This window comes from Amphiura filiformis, chromosome 14 (genome assembly GCF_039555335.1).
Source record: "Amphiura filiformis chromosome 14, Afil_fr2py, whole genome shotgun sequence".
Lineage (NCBI taxonomy): Eukaryota > Metazoa > Echinodermata > Ophiuroidea > Amphilepidida > Amphiuridae > Amphiura > Amphiura filiformis.
In genome coordinates this window covers 7,184,225-7,206,780 of record NC_092641.1, presented here as the reverse complement: position 1 = coordinate 7,206,780, position 22,556 = coordinate 7,184,225, and the positions used below count along the sequence as shown (strand labels likewise).

The following is a 22,556-nucleotide window of genomic DNA, read 5'->3' as shown; positions in this document are numbered from 1 at the left end:
GCATATTCTTTGATGGATTTGAATTAATTTTTTCACTCAACATGTGACTGTGTTTTTAGGAATGTTAACTAAGGACTAATCTCGTCCAAGAAGATACATACTAGTATGTATTGCATACAACATACACCAAGACAATACATTATATTTTGTATTACATTTTCTATTCAACATCGAGAACTAAAGTCTCACAATTGTTTTAAAAAGATTCCATTACACAAATAAGGCTCTGAAAATAGAAAGGCGAAAGGCGACCAGAACTGTCAGTGACCCTTGCGAGTGAAAATACAGCTCATTTGGCCAATGTCAACATGATGTCATCGGTTTGAATATTTTCCTAACATATCGGACTAACACCACAGTATGTAACAGTAATGGGAAAGAAAAGTGCGAATGTTCGTCATCTCCTAATTTGCATATAGCCGCCATTCCTCCAGGTAGCTGGTCATGTGATTGGTCCTTTAGTTATCTAGGTATTATCTATATCTGTGGATAATACTTCGCCCTCTTACCCATAATCCTTCACGTTACTTACGAGCCAACAGCAGAACCCAATATCTTACGAAATTGACTCAACTTAAGTTCAGTCGTTCTACATCTTCGCAATTAAGGTCTGAGCTGTGCTGATCATAAATAAGGAAAACTTTAGTGAGCCTTCGATAAGACTAGATCCCAAAGTACAGTATTTGCAAGTAAATATCGCATCAGATATTGTATGTTTACTCTTGACTGCTAACTCTTACAATAAAAGACGCATCTGATGGTAATTTACTAAGCAGATACTGTACGTTGACTTGGGAAAACAGAGTTACCCCAATGCATACATAAAGTAGGCCATTGATTGTGCTCCAGGTTGAAAATAATTCGACACCTCAATTTATTCGCTTAACCTTCAAATATACCACTCCTCGTTATTAGCGCAAGGTTATGTACGAATTCACTCAATCTCTTTACATACGTGACTGCAAACAAATTGAACATACATAACATTCATGTAGTTGCTCATATTTCACAGACGAATTGAAAGCACACCACCAGTTCTTCAAAAAATCTCTGGAAAGGACACAATGCGCCTGCGCGAAGTTTATGCTTCGCAATAATTGATTGACATGTAAGGTGTGACGGCTGCATGCTGCTCATACAGGATTGCAGATTTACCATTACATTGTAAACTACGTGAATTTCCTTAAACAAATTTATTTAGACAATAGCTCTATACCCCACGAGATTTATGTATAGAGAATTTCAAACCATAATACATTTGGTTGGGGTGGTACTAGAGCACAATGGAATTGTACAATCTATGCTAAACAGTTTTGATCACAGTTTCGCCATAGAACACCACTGAGAACCAAAGTCCAGGGCCAAAGCCTTAGTGTTTCCAATAGTAGGCGTGTCTTGTAGATGAAAACATCTCGAATCGTTTCACGACATAGAGGTACCAACACCTAGTGCATTTAAATGTACGAACGGGAGGTGGTGGTGTGAAATGCAGTGGTAATCTGGTACCACTCTTGAAGATTTCCTTCCTCGTAAAATCTCGAATTTATGCTTTATGACCAAAAGGCAATGCGTCAAGTCAACGTGTCCTATAGGGGCATTTACTTTATATACAATATTCTAACAAGAAAATACGAGCGCGAGTGTCATTTGCAAGCTACTTAGAACATTTACGCCTTCAAGAAAAATATTATCATTTTAGACCATTTTCTTTCTTTGAACGCGACAAGTAAGATGCCTAGAGCTATACATTATCTATCTATTGTATTGACAAAAGAAGTTATCTGTTGAGTACTAAAGAAGAAATGTATAAATTCTCACAATTGCAATCATAATAATGGATATGGTAAAAGATTGCTAAAATATAAGATTTATAATTCATTCAAAATGGTGTCATTCTTAAATTCAAGCTTTCCGGAAGCAACCGTTAGCAACGCTTTCTACATTGCATTATCCTTTTGTTTCACAAACAACCACAAAGTTACCTTATGAATTTATTATATTTACATCGCGTTCAAATGGTAATTCCTTATGTACAGTAAAATTTTATGTTAAAGGTGTGTAACCAGAACGACAGCCTCGTCCCCCATTTTTCCTCATCAAAACTGAGATTTTGGTTTTAGAAGAAAGTTCATATTTATCTCATTACCCAAGTAAAATTTAACACCCGAGATATATTTCATTGTTTGATAGCATGTAAAACTACGTCATTTTAAAAAAAATGAACACTGATGCTGCTATTTATCTTAAATCGCGTTTTCATCTTTACAAGGGTAGACTCTGGAATAATGGCATTAGAACAAACAAGTAACAAAATAACAACAACATTTTCAAAAAAAAATTTATCATGAAATGTTAGCAATAACTTATATTATTTGGCTAAATTAAATTTCAAATGTAAATAGCGCCTTCAATTTGCACACAGATATACAGTTTATAGAATAAAAAATACCACAAAAAGCAGAAAAAGATAAATAAGTTAGAAAAGAAACAAAAATCTATGTTAAAAGGAGCTAAAAATATATGCACATATATTATTAGTGTGATAGTTGTTGGTATTGACTACTGTCCAGGTCTAGAATTGAACATTATAATATGTTTTGTTAGAAAATTTAATAAATGCAAAAACGTGGTCACCAGTGATAGCACCACTATAGAAGTGTGTATAAGGAAACATTGTTATATACACATACACATTTTGGTTCCAATAGTAAAACCGCTGGAGCAACACAACACAAACAGATTTTATCAACGGCAGGCCTCATTGTAAGATAGAAAAATAACGTGGCAAGATATCTGATCACTTTTACTTTTTGTATTTTTTTTCTACAGTGCCACCATCAATAAGAGAGATACAACTTGTACCAGGCAGCGATGGAATCATAGAAGAACGTTTGACCAGGAAATATGTCTACAACGAAACGGATACAATGCAAATAAGATGCATTCCAGACGGCTTTCCTTTGCCACCTGTGATTTGGCGTAAAGCCACTGAAAGAACTCCATTTAGGTTAGGACCTAATTTGACTGTAACAAATGCCAATCGGACTGATAGTGGTGTGTATATCTGTCAAGTCCAGTATAAGGAGGACAGTATGTGGGACAAGAAAGACACGGAAAAACGGATTGAAATTGTTGTGCAATGTAAGTCGAAATTTGAGGTATCGTCAACACATGTCGCACATGGAGCACAACGCATAACCCTGACCCTTTATTCGGGAGCACTAATCCAACCATCACCCTAATTCTAACCATAGTGTTCTAGTAACGCTATGTGTTGACGAAATCATAATTTTGAAATGTTAGTCGTAACGTAAATACTTGAGAAGTTGTAATTTCTTACGCTTTACCAGCCAGCACAGTACGTTTTCACGACGGTCGCTGACGTTGTACTTAGGTTGTCGTCTACGTTGTAAATACGTAAATTTGTGAACTCGTATTCGAGTTGTGACAACATTATTTTCGGACGTTGATATAACATCATTATTACTTTGTTTCGATGTTATATCAACGTCCGAAATCAACGTCGAAAATAATGTTGTCACAACTCGAATGCGAGTTCACAAAGTTACGTATTTACAACGTAGATGACAACCTATATAAGTACAACGTAGATTACTTTTAATATATTGTTGTAACAACGTAAACTTGTTGGCTGGGTTGGTACTTACGCCTTGGTGCTTACGCCTGTCTTAGGATTCACACTCACGTCACAGGAGAGAGATTTTGAATAGCCCGACGTGTGTAAACACCAAGGCGTATAAGAAACCACCAACCTGCTTATTTAGAGTTCAATATTTTGTCAAGACCAAATGAAAATCTTATGTTTCGCTAGAAACATTCTGACTAATTTCTCAAACCGTTGATGATTGTATTGATCCATCTGCTTGAAACAAGAACCTTGATTTTTTATTTTTCGGAAGTATTACTCCTGCTTCAACTTAGTGCTTCAACGTAGAGGATCGAGGATGTGACTTAGAAAGAATGTCCCCTCATCTATGTTCATGGTGTTGTATATTTCTTCTTTGACCCATCTTGCCCTGCGATTTCCTTCTCTATCAATGATTGGTGTTCTAGTCTATTATATGGATTTCTCTTGACACATGATCAGTAATATGATATGATTTCCGTATGAGAGGGCCCCCTTTCAGCTTCCCTACTGAAATTATCAAACATGTTTGACTTACATTATGTTGCTCCATGCAACTTTGACATTTATTTTCTACTTCCTTACCAAGATAAACCCGAGGTAGTACCAAGAAGAACAGACATACGGGAATCAGCTGGCAAATACGTGCAACTTGAATGTAGCGTCAGGTCCAATCCACCTGCAAGATATGTATGGCTCAAAGACAACATAACAGTACCAGAAATACTTTCCCAGGTGGATAAACCAAAGAGTACAAGGTGAGAAAATACGCTATATCAGGCTATTCCATTTGAAATCCATACACCCCTGTGGAAGACATGGCCTTAATCTCCCACACAGGGGGTATAGATTTCAAATGGGTCACTCTCATTCACACTCTCTGTGTGTGAAACTAAGGTTATGTCTTCCATAGGGGTGTATTGATTGCAAGTGGAATAGCCCGTTACGTTACAGACTGCCTTAAAAAAGAAGTGCTATTTTACCAAATGTTTTAGCTTTAGGGGGTAATGACTCATTCAACCGCACAATGCTTCTAATATGACACCTGTTACCAACTGTACCTCATGCGAGGGTCACTTTCTGGAAAGCTGTACTGGACAAGGTTATCCGCTGTACTATATAACGCATTCCCCACCCGGGTCATTATTGCCCTTGGCTGCAAGACAAACTGGTATACTTGTCATTTCAGGGACAGGGAAATAATTAATTCAGTACTAAACCTGTCAAGAAAACATACCGAAAATATTCTTTGTAAAAGTATATTTTTGTTACCTAATCATTTCTACAACAAAATGTTACAGAAAGAAGCCAAATGTGTTTCTGAATTTGACCTCAATATCTCGATATGTAGGACGTTTCTAAAATGTTTACACGTTCGAGAACATCAGCTCATAAAATTTTCAATAGATTTGACAAGTTATAAGTCATTAATTATAAGTCCAGCTGAAGAATTTAATTTTGTGAGATATGGTTTATATATAGCTCATAGCAGTTTTTTCTTTCCTTTAGGCATAAGATACATAACTTGTTTTTTAATTTTGTTTTTCTTAAACTATGAATAATTTTCCTATGTTCTAATTTTTTTTCAATTGTTTGAGTTAATGTCACATAACTTATAAATTTTCATCATTCACGTTATCATGGTTTAAGAATATCTAGGAGAGTGTTATCTCAAACAGGTCTTTAGAAAAAAATACAAAAGTAAAAATTAAGTAGGTTAAATCTGCATTAATAAAGCTTTTTTGAGAAACGTGCTGTCATTCAGATCCGACCCATACCTTAGTTTCCCATAGACAATACATCTAGATTAAGTCAAACTTCTTCACAACTACCTTGTTAATCAACTTCACAAAGGCTTTTCCCTTCAAGTTTACATAAGAGTATTTTTATTGGGTCAAGTCGTGACACAAAATGCTTTCTACCAATTTAGATTGCCTTATCTGTAATAAATCAGAATGAATATTCCACAAATCAATAGCACAAGTTATAAAAATATCCACTGTTTCGAATTGATTCCAATACTTAGGCATACCTTTTCCTCTGGAAGCTGAGATAGATAGAAAACCAATTACTAAAATCTACCACTATCTTCTAATATGTTTTCGTTAAGCTTTTAGAATTTATATACACGAAACTAGGGAAGCGGTGAATCATGGATTCAAATGAGTATAAAAAATGACTTGATTCTTTCAATTAATGTTCAAAACTTTAAAGATTGAGAAAACAGATAAGAATATGTTGATATGACAGTGCAAATGCTTTATAGCCGTGGCCACAAATGTAATGTGATCAAACAAAATCAGTCGGAAGTCGGATATATTGATTTTCAGATATAGCCAAACAAAGACAAAAATTCTTTTGTTGCATATTGTTTTGGAAACACCGTGACAAACCAGCTATCAACTAAACTGATATAAAGGGCGTTGGCTGTTATTAAAGTGGTTCCTTGTTATGCAAATGAGACAGGTTACGTTCCATAGCTTTCACACTGATATTCGGAGGCTTGTTTTCTTTTCCTTTTCTTTTCTTTTTTTTTTTTTTTTTTGCTATCTCAAAATCTCAAACAGGCATTTCTTCAAAAAATACCAAAAAAATTAAGTAGGTTAAATCTGCATTAATAAAAAAATTTTAAACGTTTCTGTCATTCAGATCCGACCCATACCTTACCCAGCAAACACAAAAACGTTTTAAAAACGTTTTTAATAAGTTATATTTTGGCTTTTGGTTTACATAATAACGTTTTAATAACATTAAAATGTCGGGTTATATAAAGGTCATGAAAACGTTTTAAAACGTTTTGTATGAAAACACACTACAACAATATTTTTAAAATGTTTTCAAAAATGTTATTGTAAACTATTTTTGCAAACATTTTTTGACAAATATTTTGTCAACACTTAAATAACATGTTAAAATATTTGCACCCAGCAAACACAGAAATGTTCTTAAAATGTTTTTTTCAAAACGTTTTAATAACATTTAAATGTCGGGTTATATAAAGGTCATGAAGACGTTTTTAAAACGTTATTGCAAATATTTTGGGCAAACGTTTTTCGCAAAATATTTTTTCAACCCCAAAATAACATTCTATTTAGAATGTTTTGTATCAAGTTTTCAAAAATGTTTTTGGAATGTTATTAAAACGTTTTTATACCCTTTGTATAACCCGACATTTAAACGTTTTCTGTAAAACATTTTTGTTTGCTGAGCAGTAGATTATCAAAAATGATTTTTAATGTTATGAAAACGTTTTATACCCTTAATATGCCCTTTATATAACCCGACATTTAAACGTTTTCTGATAACCTTTTATAACCTTTTGCGAATGATGTCGAAAACGTTTTGTGTTTGCTGGGTAGCTTTCAAGAGACAATACATTTAGATTACGTCAAACTTCTTCACAACTACCTTGTTAATCAACTCTACAAAGGTTTTTTTCCCTCAAGTTTACATAAGAGTATTTTTATTAGGTCAAGTCGTGACACAAAATGCTTTTTAGATTGCCTTATCTGTAATAAATTAGAATGAATATTCCATAAATCAATAACACAAGTTGTAAAAACATCCACTGTTTCGAATTGATTCCAATACTTAGGTAAACTTTTTCCTTTGGAGGTTGAGAGTGATAGAACTCCAAAAAATACTAAAATCTACCACTATCTTGTAATATTTTTTCGTTAAGCTTTTAGAATTTATATACACGAAACTAGGGGAGCGGTGAATCATGGATTCTAATATGTGTAGAAAATTTCTTAACTTTTTCAATTTATGTTCAGAACTTTAAAAATTGAGAAAACAGATAAGAATATGTTGATATGAAAGTGCTGTTTTCCCTTGGCCACAAATGTAATGTGATCAAACAAAATCAGTCGGAAGTCGGATATATTGATTTTCAGATATAGCCAAACAAAGACAACAATTCTTTTGTTGCATATTGTTTTGGAAACACCGTGACAAACCAGCTATCAACTAAACTGATATAAAGGGCGTTGGCTGTTATTAAAGTGGTTCCTTGTTATGCGAATGAGACAGGTTACGTTCCATACCTTTCACACTGATATTCGGAGGCTTGTTTTCTTTTTCTTTTTCTTCTTTTTTCTTTTTTTTGCTATCTAAGTAGGTTATATCTGCATTACTAAAATGTTTTTGAAACGTGCTGTCATTCAGATCCGACCCATACCTTAGCTTTCCAGAGACAATACATCTAGATTAACTCCAACTTCTTCACAATTATCTTGTTAATCAACTCCACAAAGGTTTTTTCCCTCAAGTTTACATAAGAGTATTTTTATTAGGTCAAGTCGTGACACTAAATGCTTTCTACCAATTTAGATTGCCTTTTCTGTAATAAATCAGAATGAATATCTCACAAATCAATAACAAAAGTTATAAAAACATCCACTGTTTCAAATTGATTCCAATACTAAGGTAAACTTTTTCCTTTGGAAGTTCAGAGTGATAGAACTCCAGAAAATACTAAAATCTACCACTATCTTGTAATTTTTTTTCGTTAAGCTTTTAGAATTTATATACATGAAACTAGGGAAGCGGTGAATTATGGATTCTAATAGGTGTAGAAAATGACTTAACTTTTTCAATTAATGTTCAGAACTTTAAAAATTGAAAAAACAGATATCTATATATATATGTGTGTGTGCTATATGCAGGAATGGAAATACCCATCCGATCGTCTACCCAGGGTAAGGTTACCCAGGGTAACCTTACCCTGGGTAGACTCTATATTACTTTGGTAAAATCTGGATATATATCCGTGTGCTGTTACTATAACAGACAAGGTATATGACGTATTACTTCTTGCCAACGTGTAATGTCTATGAAAATTATTCGCCTATGAACATTATACGTCTTTTGTACGTTTAACGTTATGTGCACAGTGAAATGAATCCACTACTATTACATAGCATCAGAATTATCGAAGGGAGGGAACACTGTAAATACAACAGCGCGCACGTGTTCATTTCTTATTGTTTAATCCAAATTGCGTGGCCATGCAGATGTAAAATAACAATCAGAAGTTATATTAATAAAAGGTCCTTAACGATAACCCCGGGTAGATACTGCGATTTTGGTTTTGTTTCAATCAAGGAAAAGACATAAATTTCTGGTTGTTGACAATATACATTTGGTGACAATATTACATTATTGAGCGCTTAATTTACATGTATAGAACTTTCCCAATAAGCATCACTTCACTGAACTATATTCATCTTACATGTTCAACTATTCATCTTACATGTGTATTAAAGTATACATCCCGACTACCCCAGGTTGACACGCACACTGTCTACTTCACAATGCTAGGATAAACAATTAAAAACATAAGATTAAATTTCCTTCAGAAGCATGTGCCGTGATAATTATTCATGCTTTCATACCTGGAAACATTTTAATCAATATCATCGTGTACTTTACGTGACTGTGCAGTGAAATATTAAAGCGAACTGTCGTCATAATGATAAACGAAGTATGTGACAAAAAAGGTGGTAAAATAACACGCGATCAACCGAGAGTGCTATAATAACACAAAGTACATGACTTTGTGTATTATTAAAGGATAATTTGTTGGAAGAAGGTACCCATTTAGTAAGTAACATTGCACGCTATTAGCAGTTATGACCTTCTTGCATTAAAGAAATAGGTGGTCCAAATAGTGGTCTGAATATAACACATGTGTTTTCTACCTCACACTGAGGCCCGACACAAACATTGTTATTCCAAGTTTTGAGTCAAATTGTTCCAGTGGTTTGGATTCTGGAAGCAAAAAATGCTAGGAATATGTGACAGAATTTGATCCACAATGAGGCGACGAATTTTATAATAAAAATAAAAACAGAAGTCTGTTATCGAAAAAGCCAAAGTGTTCGATGATGTCCAATAAACGAAAGCAGGGCCGGATTTACCATAGGGCCAGATGGGCCCGGGCCCAGGGCCCCCAAATTTTTGGGGCCCCCAAAATTGCCTTGTGCAGTGTGCATCTTCCATTTTAGCCGAAAAACACCATGTTTTGGACCAAATTAGGGTAAAAAATTACAAAAATTTTCGCGCATTGCGCGCACTGGCATGTTTATAGTAAATTTCAGATTCAATTTGAGCTAAAATTATTTTTTTTCGCGCGCTTCGCGCGCGTCAATGTCCTAGTGAAATCTAAAACTTGGCCACTTGAGTGCACATGCCTTCCTCGCGGTGCGTCTGGGGCCTCCAAATTTTGGCCTGGCCCAGGGCCCCAGAAAAGGTAAATCCGGCCCTGAACGAAAATGACTTTGTAACTTTTAATAATACCAAAAAAAACATTTTGTTTAATGATATTTTCGAAATTTGGGTCGGCATTTATTTACAGGAAACATTTATTTCCCAATTCATGTAATATCTGGGTCGGTCGGGCTCGCAGAACAGGGTTTTCTTTTTTTCTTCGCCTAATCGGACTTTTTTGACCCCTTCCCCTAACTAAAGGGCATTCGTTTGTAGGACTCATCGAACTTTTGGTTTGCTCCCTTAAGAAACAAATGATTGTGTATAAATGCGACAGAGATATGGACTGGTCAAATTATTCGAAAGACTTTCTTTGATGGGTTTTAAAAAAATGAGTGAACAAATTTAGTAGGGCTCGTAAACATTTTTCCAAACGCAATACCAACACAAATATACGTGTGTACGGTTAATTGAAGTCAACTTGGGCATGTTGGGCAGCAGGAGAATGTGGGGGGTTTTTTGCGGGGGGAGGGGGTGGGGCAGGAACTGAAATATCAACAAAAAAAAGTTAATTATAGAACAAATTCTGACTTCAAGCTTACCTCGTAATTCAGATCAGAGTGAAAAGCCTACCTATATTTCCCCGCGTGTGTTGCTTACTATATTGTATTTCCAATTCACCTCGATATTTGAACATCGCTATGAAATGTAGAAATATTGAAATGTATACATAATAGAGATGTTTGATACAGTATGATCTGATCACAGCTGTATGTTCAATTTATCTCTATATTGAGAATAATTGCCCATGGGAAATCATATAGAAATGCATGTAATGGTAGTCATGGTATCGTTTACACTTGAATAGTTTAACATCAACAAATTTCAATTTCCAGGTAATTTGAAATTTGATGGATTGAAGGTTAGCGCCACAGAAGGTGTAACATTACTAGGCAATAGACTAAAATAGATTTTTTTTAAATATTTGAAAACAGATTTCTACAGATGTTGCAAAGCTCTGGTCTAATTAATTGTTTGTTTGTTTGTTTGTTTTTGTTGGCTTTGTTAAGCTGATTTCAATCATATTGTATCTTTGTGAATCTCATTTGTGATACTCTTTGATATACTATTTTCTTTTAAAGAACATAAACGATGCACCAACTAGCAACAATCTCTAACTAGATAGCGATATTCGCTTTAGTCTTTAGTCTAAGTAGAGCACCTTTAACAGCTAAATTTTCATTATTTTCAATCGCTTTCATGCATGTTTTCTTTCATTGTCACCATTTAATATAACGCTAAAATTCATAACGTAAGAGTTACACAAACACCCCACATCCACAGTACCTTCCTCCAGCCCCTCACACCACCCCCTCCAGAAGAAATACACCACACCACCCTCATACTAACCCATAACATACTCGTACATATCGCACATACGCCATTCACAACTCAAGAAATATTTTATAATACAAAAATTGAAACTAGTAAAACAACTTTGTTGTCAGACACCAAAAACAATTAATTCCATATGCTTCGGAAACTTCTTACTAAATGGCAGTACTCCCTGAGTCCCTTTATCCCACATACCACTATATTTCATCCACTTTAACACCACTCCAACCCACCCAAAAAACCCTGGGACCCAAACGTATACACAACAACAAAAGTTCACCCCACCTTCCCAAACACTCAAAAATATACATAATAAATCATCACACCTCTTGATTTAAGTCATGCCAATTAAAGCAGCCTTGGTAATGCCGGTATATATAGACGAATCCAATTTCACGCATTCTTACACCTCAATGGCAGCCATAGCTGGGTCCCTTCTTAGGTCTATCCCATCTAAAATGAGAAATGATGTGGCCTTGGCAAGGATATTAAACTACATTCCATCTCCCGTGTTACAAGTAGACAAAAGAATGATGAAACGTCTATAACATCGTATTCCCTTACTCTGGACCTCCTTGCTAAATCTGAAACTTATTAATTTATTAAATACTGCATGTGAAGGAGACAAATAAGCAGCCATAAGCACAAACACGCCCACATAATCACTGTATACTTTCATGATCAGGCAAGAAATAATTGCACAGGCACTGCTATTTTCACGCACAATTCTGAATTAGATAAGATATGTTAAACTGGATTGCTTAAATGAGAGGATAGTGTAAGCAATATTTTCCCTTGCTCATCTTCATCGCCGCTTCAACTTATTTTGCATGATTACTTATTTTTAATTTTTATGATGCATGAAATAAGTTTATAACATATCATGATGTTACCACATACAATCGTAATGTAGTGTGTTTTATATTAAGTCTTGACCCCAATAATTTTATAATGGATAGATTTGAGCAATTTGATTGAGCAATATACCATTGGTATCTGGGTTTGGGTTGAACCTCTACATGTAGTTGGAATTTCTTAGCAATGTCAATGTTAGACATTCATATGACCGTGCCGAAATTATACGACCCCGACATTTCAATAATTGTGTTATTTGACGTTTTATTTTAAAGTATCGGGCTTTTTTTTATCTTACTTCATATCATTTAGACCACGCGAACATTATAGCTAAGTTGGAAGAAGGGACTATGGTGCACCTTCTTGTACTTCGTAGTAAAGCCTCTTCTTCAAACTTAACTATTAGCATTGCTCATCAATGCCAATGGCGGCGCCACAGGGGGCAGGGTATATCCCCTCCCAGTTGCGGTGGAACGATTTTGAAAATGGGGGAGCCAGTCAGTGACGGAAGTATAGAAAATGTAAATAATGGACACAAAGCGCCTATTGTGTCTGAAGGGGTGTGCCCCCTTCTGAAGTGAGAACCTTTTGCAAAATGAATGCCCAGTTGAAGTCATTAGGTACACCATTTTGGTACTATTATTGTGTATAATTTTAGTTCGAAAAAAACCCGAAAATTGGTGAAATGAAGGCAAATTCAAGTTCTCACTATCATTAATTATTAATTCTTCGTGGGCAAGTTCTCACTATTATAGATTATATAGATGATTGCTTTAAATACTTAAAAGTGTCGGGTGTCCAAATCAGAAACTTTTGCAAACTAAAGGCCAAATTGAAAACATTTGGTGCACTCGAAATTTAAACAAAATGGTAAAAAATACCTAATTACTTGAGCAAAAAGGGAAGAGAACAACCTAGATGAGTACAATTTAATCAACATTGACTTAAAATTCGCTCATTTTGTTGCTCTGTTTCCTCAACAGTTGAGTAACAATTATTTGCAGTTTTGACCATTTTGGCACTCTTATTGTGTACAAGTTTAGTTTGAAAAGTACGAACATTTGGTTAAATGAAGGCCCAAATTGATGCCATTCGTGGACACGTTTTTCGGGCTGACACCAATAAAAGTGGTAAAATGACTTACACATCAAATAAATCATAATTACTTCTGTAATTTGATGCTTTGTAGGTCGTCCTTTATAGCAATGGTCAAAAAATCGTCAATTACTTAGCAAAATTGATAGGAATATTTTACCGATATAGCAACAGTATATTTAAACCGACATTTCTATGAGTACGCCGTCGCTTATCATATTACAGATGCAACCGGTCCCTATGTGAGTGGTCGAGCTTTCGTTAGATGTGTCTCCTGTCATCAAAGAGTATGCCGTATGCCGTCTGTCTCTCTATTCATCAGAGAGTACGTACAGTACCGGTGCAGCCTGTCCCTATCTGTTCATCAGAGACATATCTGACTAAAGCTCGACCAATACCACAGGGATCGGCTTCACTGGTACTGTGATTACCGACGGCATACTGGTAGAAATACTATAACTTATTACGAACTACCGTCTAGAAAGTCTAACGTTTGAAATTAACACATATCTTTCATTTGTTCTCAATCGTAGCAGAATTTGCTTGTACAGATTGAATCGAATTATTTAAATTCATTAAGCTGTAGAATTACTAGAACTCATTTCATTCAAGTTTGCATGTTTTCATGTTAATGTACGTTACCTTGCTGTCAACAATCGGTGAGTACATGTACGCTTGTATTAATGTCAATTAAGTTGCTTTTTTATGTATACGTCTTGGATTTTTATTAATTTTGATGTCATTTTTCTCTTGTCGCTTACTAACTCAGGATTCCTTTACTTTGCAACGAAGACAAAACACGGCAAGTATTTTCATTTGATTTGTGCTACCCAACGGAAACAAACTACACTATACTGGGTGGTCAAAAAGAATTTGGTATAATGCACACATGGTACACATCACTGGCCAAAGGTTTTGCAACATCACTGAAAAGAACAATTCGGCAAACTTGTACGTGAACATTCATCAAATATTCTGTCACTTTCAAAATATGTACTATATAGATAGCAATGTTATTTGCATAAAATAAACTCAACCCAGAAATTATCGAAACGATTATAGATGGTCAGATATATCGGGAACTGAATTATATAGCAAAAACTTATTTAATGTTTATAAAGCGCAGCTTTCTCCTGCGCATTTTGATACCTCTTTTGTTGCTCTACGATATCATTTGGTCGAGTTATGGGCGCTTGAGTGGCTTCAAGTCGGATTTTGAAAGTTGCACTTAGCTCCTTAGTTACCCAATTGTCTATTGTATTCAAAACTCATACTCCCTTTGTGGAGGACTTTAACCAAATCTTCCACAGGGGTAGTGTGGATTTTAAATGGAATGGCCCACGGCAGGTGACTCCTTTCATCCCAATGATTAGCCTGATCTTATATATTTCATTAAAAGAACTTGCCATCTAGAACGTAATGTGAAATCGACAGGATATTGGATGATATTCATCTTACAATTTGCCGAATTCCTCTGTTTTCATCAATTTTGCAACACTTTTTTTTATTATAGTTTTTATTGAAGAGAAACCAACTTGTCGCAGTGGTCTGAATTAGGTTATTCCAATTGAAATCTACACCTCCTATGAAAGACATGATTACCTGAATGGGTAACTCCACTTGAAATATTTCCCCATTTGAGTGCCATCGGGATGTATGGATTTCAACTGGAAATGCCCATTATAAGCAAGTACCTTTTTACTATCTAATGCTCCCAAAATTAGACAAGTGTCTACTTTTGTAGTTCAAAAACTAAACCCATCCCAAAAAGAAAGTATCCAGTTTAATTTTTGTCCATAGATCAAAGAAGGGGTATTAAATCACGACCTACCAAAAGTATGTTATAGATACATTTATTCCGCACAGTTTGATACCTCATTTGTCCAAATCAATTCAGAATTGATGGAAAATGATTTCAATACATCTCCATTGCATCTAGGCCTATAAGACAGGATTTGGCGTAAGGCCATCCTCTTTCAATAGAGCAGCTTGCGCTCGGATAGTTCTGACATTGGGCGGAAAGGCTGCATAGTGCGCAACACTGTGCTGAATGTAGCTGTGTGTGAATGACCATTTGAGTACTTCTCTGAACCACTGAACTGGAAAACTGTGCAATGTGTCCCATAGAATAAGTTGTTTATGATAATATTATACTCAACGAAATGACATAGGGATACAGACAATGTTGTTTGCAAATCAGGGCACTTCGATAAGTTGATAGGATGGAACTTTGCAATCACAGTTTTGATATCAACCTATCATAATTAAGCAATATACATGCAACGAATACATGCAACTTTTCCATTTTCATTTGAGACTAAAATAAAATGTGCCAGATCTACGACGAAAGTTATACTACTTTAAAAATGAGGAGTTTTGTAATTCAATATTTTCAATTTAGCAGGTTGGTTAGATTTTGGTTTTATATAATCATATTGGTATTTCATTCCAATATCACCACCTTAATCAATAGACCTACTTTCTGATGCTCCTTCAATGATGTTTACCGAAAATGAATGCCCCAGTTTTATTGTTTTAATAAACAAGAATGACTATTTTCTTAATTTATTCCACGGAATGATATTGTCCTGAAACCTCATCATTTGCCAATGAGCAATGATTAAAAGGGCATTTTGTGATCCACAGCCTCATCCCCCCACCTTTCTCAAAAAAAGTTGAGATTTTCATATCACTGGAAACCTCTGACTACATAATGTTTATTTACAAAAAAATTCTTGCAGATTAATTCGTTTAGCAAAGATATCGTGAAATTTGAATTTGGAGCACATTGTCTATGGAGCAGTGTAATACACATAATCATGCATAACTCGCAAACGCAAAATCGGAATCAACTGAAATTTTGGGAATATGCTTTTTTCGTGGATATCTACTGAAATAAATAGAGGATGCTAGGATCACGAAATACTCCTTTAAACTATCCTATGAACAATAACAGTGTGAAAAGAAAAATGTATTATATCTCGGTCATCAAGGATTCCCATATGTGTTGATATTGTATATATGAAGAAATATTTATAAGAAGTTTAATTATTCATAATTTAATCTTAAGGAACGACTCTTAAATCCACCATAAGTGACGATATATGTGGAGACAAAAATAGCGTAACATAGGTTAAGCAGAAAATGTTTAAATCTCGGGTTATAAGGCAGGTACGTAGCAAGCGGGGGGCCAGGGTGGACGAAGTCCATGGGCCCGAGGGTTCAGGGGCCCCAAGCAAAAGAGAAAATGAAATAAGCGCTGCCGCTGATTAAAGAGATGCTAAAAAGGCAGAGCCGAACTTACCTGGGCCAGGGCAAAATTTGGAGGCCCCAAATTCAACGTGAGGAAGTCATGTGGGGCCTACTATAAGATCGACAGTGGTGGCATGCAGAAGCATTTCATATTAGAGGGAGATATGCATATTTTGTTCCAATCTTACTAGGACATTAATTTGCGCGCGAAATTATTTTAAATTTCAGACAATTTTAGCACAAAATGATGATGAATTTTGCTATATATGCCTATGATATGCACGAAGCGCGCAAAATTGTGCAATTTTACCATATTTTGGTCCAAAACAATTTTGAGGGCCCTATGGTAAATCTGGCCCTGCTAAAAGGGTCCTTCTGTTTCTTGTCCATGGGCCCCCGAGGCTCTTGCTACGCCCCTGCCTAAAGGGTATAAAACATGTAAATAACATTTAAATGGCACATTTCGTGATACACAGCCTCTTCATTTTTATATACTTCATTTTGACGTGGCAGTATTGTTTATATAATCACTATTATCTATTCCAGCTCCAGTGACACCTCATTAATTTCACTGGACCGTTTGATGTATTGAAATATGTATTTAGGTATTACGTGGGGGAAAAGTAACAATCAGATGGCCCAAATATCCCCTTCTCCACCACCCCCTTCCCCGGCGCCGCCACTGCATACCAGGTGGCGTAAACACACCACTCGTATTACTTGTATTCAGTATTCACCTTATTCGAAATTTATTATCACCAATTAACTGAGGTTTATTTTGAACCCACTTCACAGGCATTATTAATGTGTACTGCATGCTAAATGCTCTTGTTGTAAACATCATATTTACGTTGCTAAGTGTCTATTTATTATTGCATGAAATTCATAGATTCATCATTTCCTGCATGCACAAATATCATGGCTCCAAGTATCATATGACCAAATGCTTCCATCTCATATGCATGCATAAATTGCACAAATCACGGATTAGTATAGTATTATAATCATCAACAAACGACTTTACTAATATATAGAAGGGCTGCAAATGGTTCCTTGCGGAACCGCATATTTATGGAGGCAATTACTGTACACTGTACACGCATCACCCATGTTTAATGTGTGTTTAAACTATGAAATGTATATAGTGTATGTATATTATCATATCTCCATGTGTTATTACTTCAAAGGAATGTTGAATTGCTGTATAACAACTTATTTATATTTGTGAATTACATTTTGTCGTCACCCAATGAACATGAGGAACAAATGTATCTCTGAATATACCACTATACAATTGAGTATAGTAATTATCACCTTTCCTACTTTCATATTTGGGAATTTGTGGAAGTTATTTGAGATACTTTTATGAACACGTCCAACTTTCATACTTTTTGACTATGAACTCGTCAATATTCCATACCCTTAATACATTCATCAAAATATCAACAAGCAGCAGGTCAAATGTTCTTTCTTCTCGACAAATATTAGACCAAATTCCGACGATAACCTGATGCTATTTTGTTGGGAGAAAGTTGATATCAGTTATGGTAAAATGATATGAGCTTAGTATAAGAGATGGCCAAAAGCTAATAGTCTGTTGGCTTATGTAAAAAAAGCAAATTTTTAGGCAGATTCTTGGCACCCATGTTTAAACACATCTAGAAACATCACTGATTAAAAAAAAGTGGGTGCCAGTTGTTCCATTAACATTTAGCACATTGCCGGTGCCACGCTAAGCAACTTCGACCGAGTGCGTTGTTTTGATTTGCAACTTTTAGAAATGCACCAAATTTCATATACTGGTATTAATCTTTGTCAATTTAGAGTGTTTGGTAGCAAATTTGGTATCAAATCGGAGCTAACAAGATTCTGCACACGACATTTATATCAATCAAATTGTCATAACATGAACAGGTTATGATGTAGGACGGGTTATATAAGTGCGGATTTTCTTTATGTGAGTTTCAACCATTTTAAGCGACCTGGAAAGCAGCAGTCTTTAGTTGGCACAATATCTAGTTTTGCTAATATTGCATATTTCAACTGAGTGGTGGATACCATGTAGGATGATTGCATTGCTCTTTTTCCAATGTATAATATTTAATGTATCTTTATTGATTTTTCATTTTCATACAGATTAATAATATTAAGCCTTGATCCAGAAAACGATTATGGGAACTACACCTGCGTAGCAACAAATTCCCTAGGCGCGGCTATGGGTTATATTGAAGTCAGTGGTGAGTACATTACACTATTCCATTTAAATTCCACACTACATGTACCCCTGTGAAAGATTTACTTAAAGTCTTCCACAGAGGGAGTATAATAGAATAGACAAATTGGATAACTTCCAGTTTGAAATACTCACTCCAGTTGTGGAAGATATAGGTAAAGCCATAATACAGGGGCGTATGGTTTTCAAATGATTAACTCTGATCAATTACATTTGAAAAACATACTCCCCCTATGGCAGATATTTCCAAAATCTTCCACAGGGGTAGTGTGGATTTTAACTGGAATAGGCCATTACACGCACAACCCAATCAACCTATACATTCAGTGGTGTAGCGTGAGCCATCCTATTGGGTGGAGCCGACCATGATTAGTGGCACCGGGTCTGATTGGGGATACACAATCCGTTTTCTGACAATGTTCCTACAATTTGCCTCTCCCCACCGTACGCTATACGCCACTGTTACACCCCTCCATTTTAGACCCCGGCATGTACACCCCGATACATTGACAAGGTAAATTTGCTTAGGTCGCGTATCACCTATCATCCGAAGCGTTTGCAAAGCAAAACTATATTAAATACAAAAAAATAAGTATACACTCAGTACGTCTTAAATCTCATCCCTGTGAGCCACTTGTTACAACCCCCTTAAGTTTTACAAAAACATCATAATTACACCATTATATAGTGCGCAAAAAGAATTAAAGGAGGATTTCGTGACCCTAGCATCCTCTTTTTATGACATTTTTCAGTAGATATCCATGAAAAAGCTTACTCCCAAAATTTCAGTTGATTCCTATTTTGCGTTTCCGAGTTATGCATGGTTATGTGTATTACACTGCTCCATAGGCCACTGTTGTAATTTCGTTCTGGTATACCAGAACGAAATTCAAATTCCCTAACTAAACGAATTAATCTGCAAGAATTTGTTGGTACATAAACATTATGTAGCCAGAGGTTTCCAGTGATAAAAAATCTCAACTTTTTTGAGAAAAGTCGGCGGATGTGGCTGTGAATCACGAAATGCCTTTTAAAAGAGCATTTCGTGATCCATAGCCTCATTCCCCCACTTTTCTCAAAAAAAAGTTGAGATTTTATACCACTGAAAACCTCTGGCTACATAATGTTTATGTACCAAATATTTCTTGCAGATTAATTCGTTTTGCAAAACATCGTGAATTTGAATTTCGTTCTGGTATACCAGAACGAAATTACAAAACATTGTCTATGGAGCAGTGTAATACACATAATCATGCCATAACTGGCAAACGCAAAATCGGAATCAACTGAAATTTTGGGAATAAGCTTTTTTCGTGGATATCTACTGAAAAATGTCATAAAAGCAGCTGCTAGAATTATGAAATAGTCCTTTAAGCAAAAAGTTATGTTCACCCGGTATATCTTAACTAAAGACGAACTTGTCAAAATTCAAACAAGCAGCCAATAACTGTACTCTTTGACTCTGATTTAAGACCTCATGTGTTGAAATTGGTTGAGAATTTGCACTTTGGGGTTGTAATCGATGAAACTACAACGCTGGTTTTAATGCGATAATCAATGGAAAGCAAGGCGCCAGTTCTCTTGTTCCAGAAAGCTTGTCAACGAATGGGGTCTAAAATTCGAGCTTAAAGATGCAGTTATTGGCTATGGACTCCAATTTTGACATTATCTGTCTTTGTTTAGGATATTCTGGGGTGCACATAACTGACACCTTAAAACTTTTGCGCACTGTATTTGGTACCAATGTACAGCTATGGGACTTATCTCTTCTATCCAGAGATACCAAAATAAACTGCGCCAAAAAAGTATCCTTACATTTGGAAAAATAATCACAATTTCAAAACTGAACAATATTGGAGTAAATTTGTTTTTGTAATAGATGCACTATCTAATCCTGCACATTATGACACCACATTGAATCCAATGTGACTTCAAGAAGTAAAGTTACAAGCAATTGAATAGAGGAGGGTCCAATTTTGAAAGTGACAAACTGGCCTATACAAGGCGCAAAAAGTTTCCAACAAGCGCAACAAAGAGACAACACAGTTTCGTCAATGAAGCGTTATTTAAAGCAGTTTTATTTCAGTTTTAACTTCTCTGTACTTTTCATAACTTTCATTTTATTAGCCAGTTCTTTTGTTTCAGTGCTTTTATTCCTTTTGTTTTAAATTAAAGCCAAACGCATAAATGAGCCATTCACCACTCTCAAACCAGATTTGTGGTCTGTTGAGTTTTGAATAGGCCAGTTTGTCACTTTTGAAACGGGACATTTGTCTAATCAAATGCTTATAACTTTACTTCTTGAAGTCACATTGGATTCAATGTGGTGTCATAATGTGCAGGATTAAATAGTGCATCTATTAAAAAAACAAATTTACTCCAATATTGTTCAGTTTGGAAATTGTGATTATTTTTCCAAATGTAAGGATACTTTATTGGCGCAGAATATGTGCAAACATCGTCCACATAATATCGCTACGATATCACAATGTGAGCGTACCCTCGCAAAATTGGGAAATTCTGGATCTAGGCAAAATTGATTTTCGGCTAAAAATATTCCGAAATATAAAAGGAAATGACTATTTCAACCTAATCTCTTTGAATAATTAATTTTACAAGAATAAAAATCATGGATTTAAAACCATGATCGACCCTACCCCTGGGTAAGGTGCTGGGATAAAACATTTATGATTAAATAAGCGTACAGGATGTATCTATGATTAACTTTAGTCGTTTGTGTGTAATTATACGCGTTTTTTATGCCGGATAAAAAACCTTAGGGGTTGTGACAATTGGGACTACCCCCCCCCCTCTTCGTAGTACTAGCGATATCGAATTCCCAGCAAACGCCAAAAAATGATCTTAAAACGTTTGAAACGTTTTAATAAATGTCGGGTTATATAAAGTTCATGAAAACCTTTTAAAACGTTATTGTAGGATATTTTGGGCAAACTTTTATACAAAATATTTTGTCAAATACCATTCTGTTTGGAATGTTTTGCATCAAGTAAAGATTTCACAAATGTTTTGCAGCAAGCTTTCAAAAATATTTTTTGAATGTTATTAAAACGTTTTTATACCCTTTAAATAACCCGACATTTAAACGTTTTCGGTAAAACATTTTGTGGTGGCCACAATTGTTTGATGTGATCATTTATAATATTTTCTAAAAAAACATTATTAAAATGTTCAATTCAGACCTGAATAATACAAACAGCTATCACAATAATAAACTGTATATACACATACGTTTTGTAGCAATTTTTAACAAAGTTTTTGTTTGTATTATTCATCTTTTTTTGCTTTTTTGTGGTAAATTCAATTCTATTAACTGCACATTTGTGTGCAAATTGAGGCCGCTGTTTACACATAATTTAAATTTAAATTAGTTAAATAAGATGAGTGATATCTTACATTTCATGATAATTGAAAATTCTCTTTTCATTTGTTAGTCTGTTTGCTGATGTTCTAATTTTACAAGTGTCCCCGGCAAGTGTCTAACCCTTGTACGGATGAAAACAAGATTTAAGAAAAATAGCGCCATCATTGTTCAACTTCTCTTAATAATGACTTAGTTTTATATGTGTGGTTGGGTTGTTATTACAAGGCTGAGTAAAATTATAGTTTTGGTTATCGACTGGAGGATTTTCGGGAATTGACGAGGGAGGAAGTATGAATCGGCCCTCGGGACAAACCTTGTAACTGTGTCAACATTAAAATCTGCACACTTCTTCACACCCTGCAATGTTCAATTTACCAATTCTGTCAATTCTGAAAAGTGACGTGAGTTGATATGTATATTAAGAATTGATTTTTTTTAAATGACTTTTCCCAATTTTTACCCAAAAATGTCAATGTCAAAATCAAAGT

General features: G+C 35.2%; 1 protein-coding gene across 1 annotated transcript in view; it reads left to right on the top strand.

Annotated features, from left to right (window-relative positions):
- LOC140169154 (MAM domain-containing glycosylphosphatidylinositol anchor protein 1-like) overlaps positions 1 to 22,556 on the top strand; it is a 105,700-nt gene that overhangs the window by 70,648 nt on the left and 12,496 nt on the right. Inside the window, exons 6-9 of the mRNA XM_072192411.1 lie at positions 2,830 to 3,141; positions 4,236 to 4,404; positions 13,971 to 14,003; positions 18,590 to 18,690. Coding sequence (XP_072048512.1) covers positions 2,830 to 3,141; positions 4,236 to 4,404; positions 13,971 to 14,003; positions 18,590 to 18,690 — 615 coding nt within the window. The remainder of the gene's footprint in view (positions 1 to 2,829; positions 3,142 to 4,235; positions 4,405 to 13,970; positions 14,004 to 18,589; positions 18,691 to 22,556) is intronic.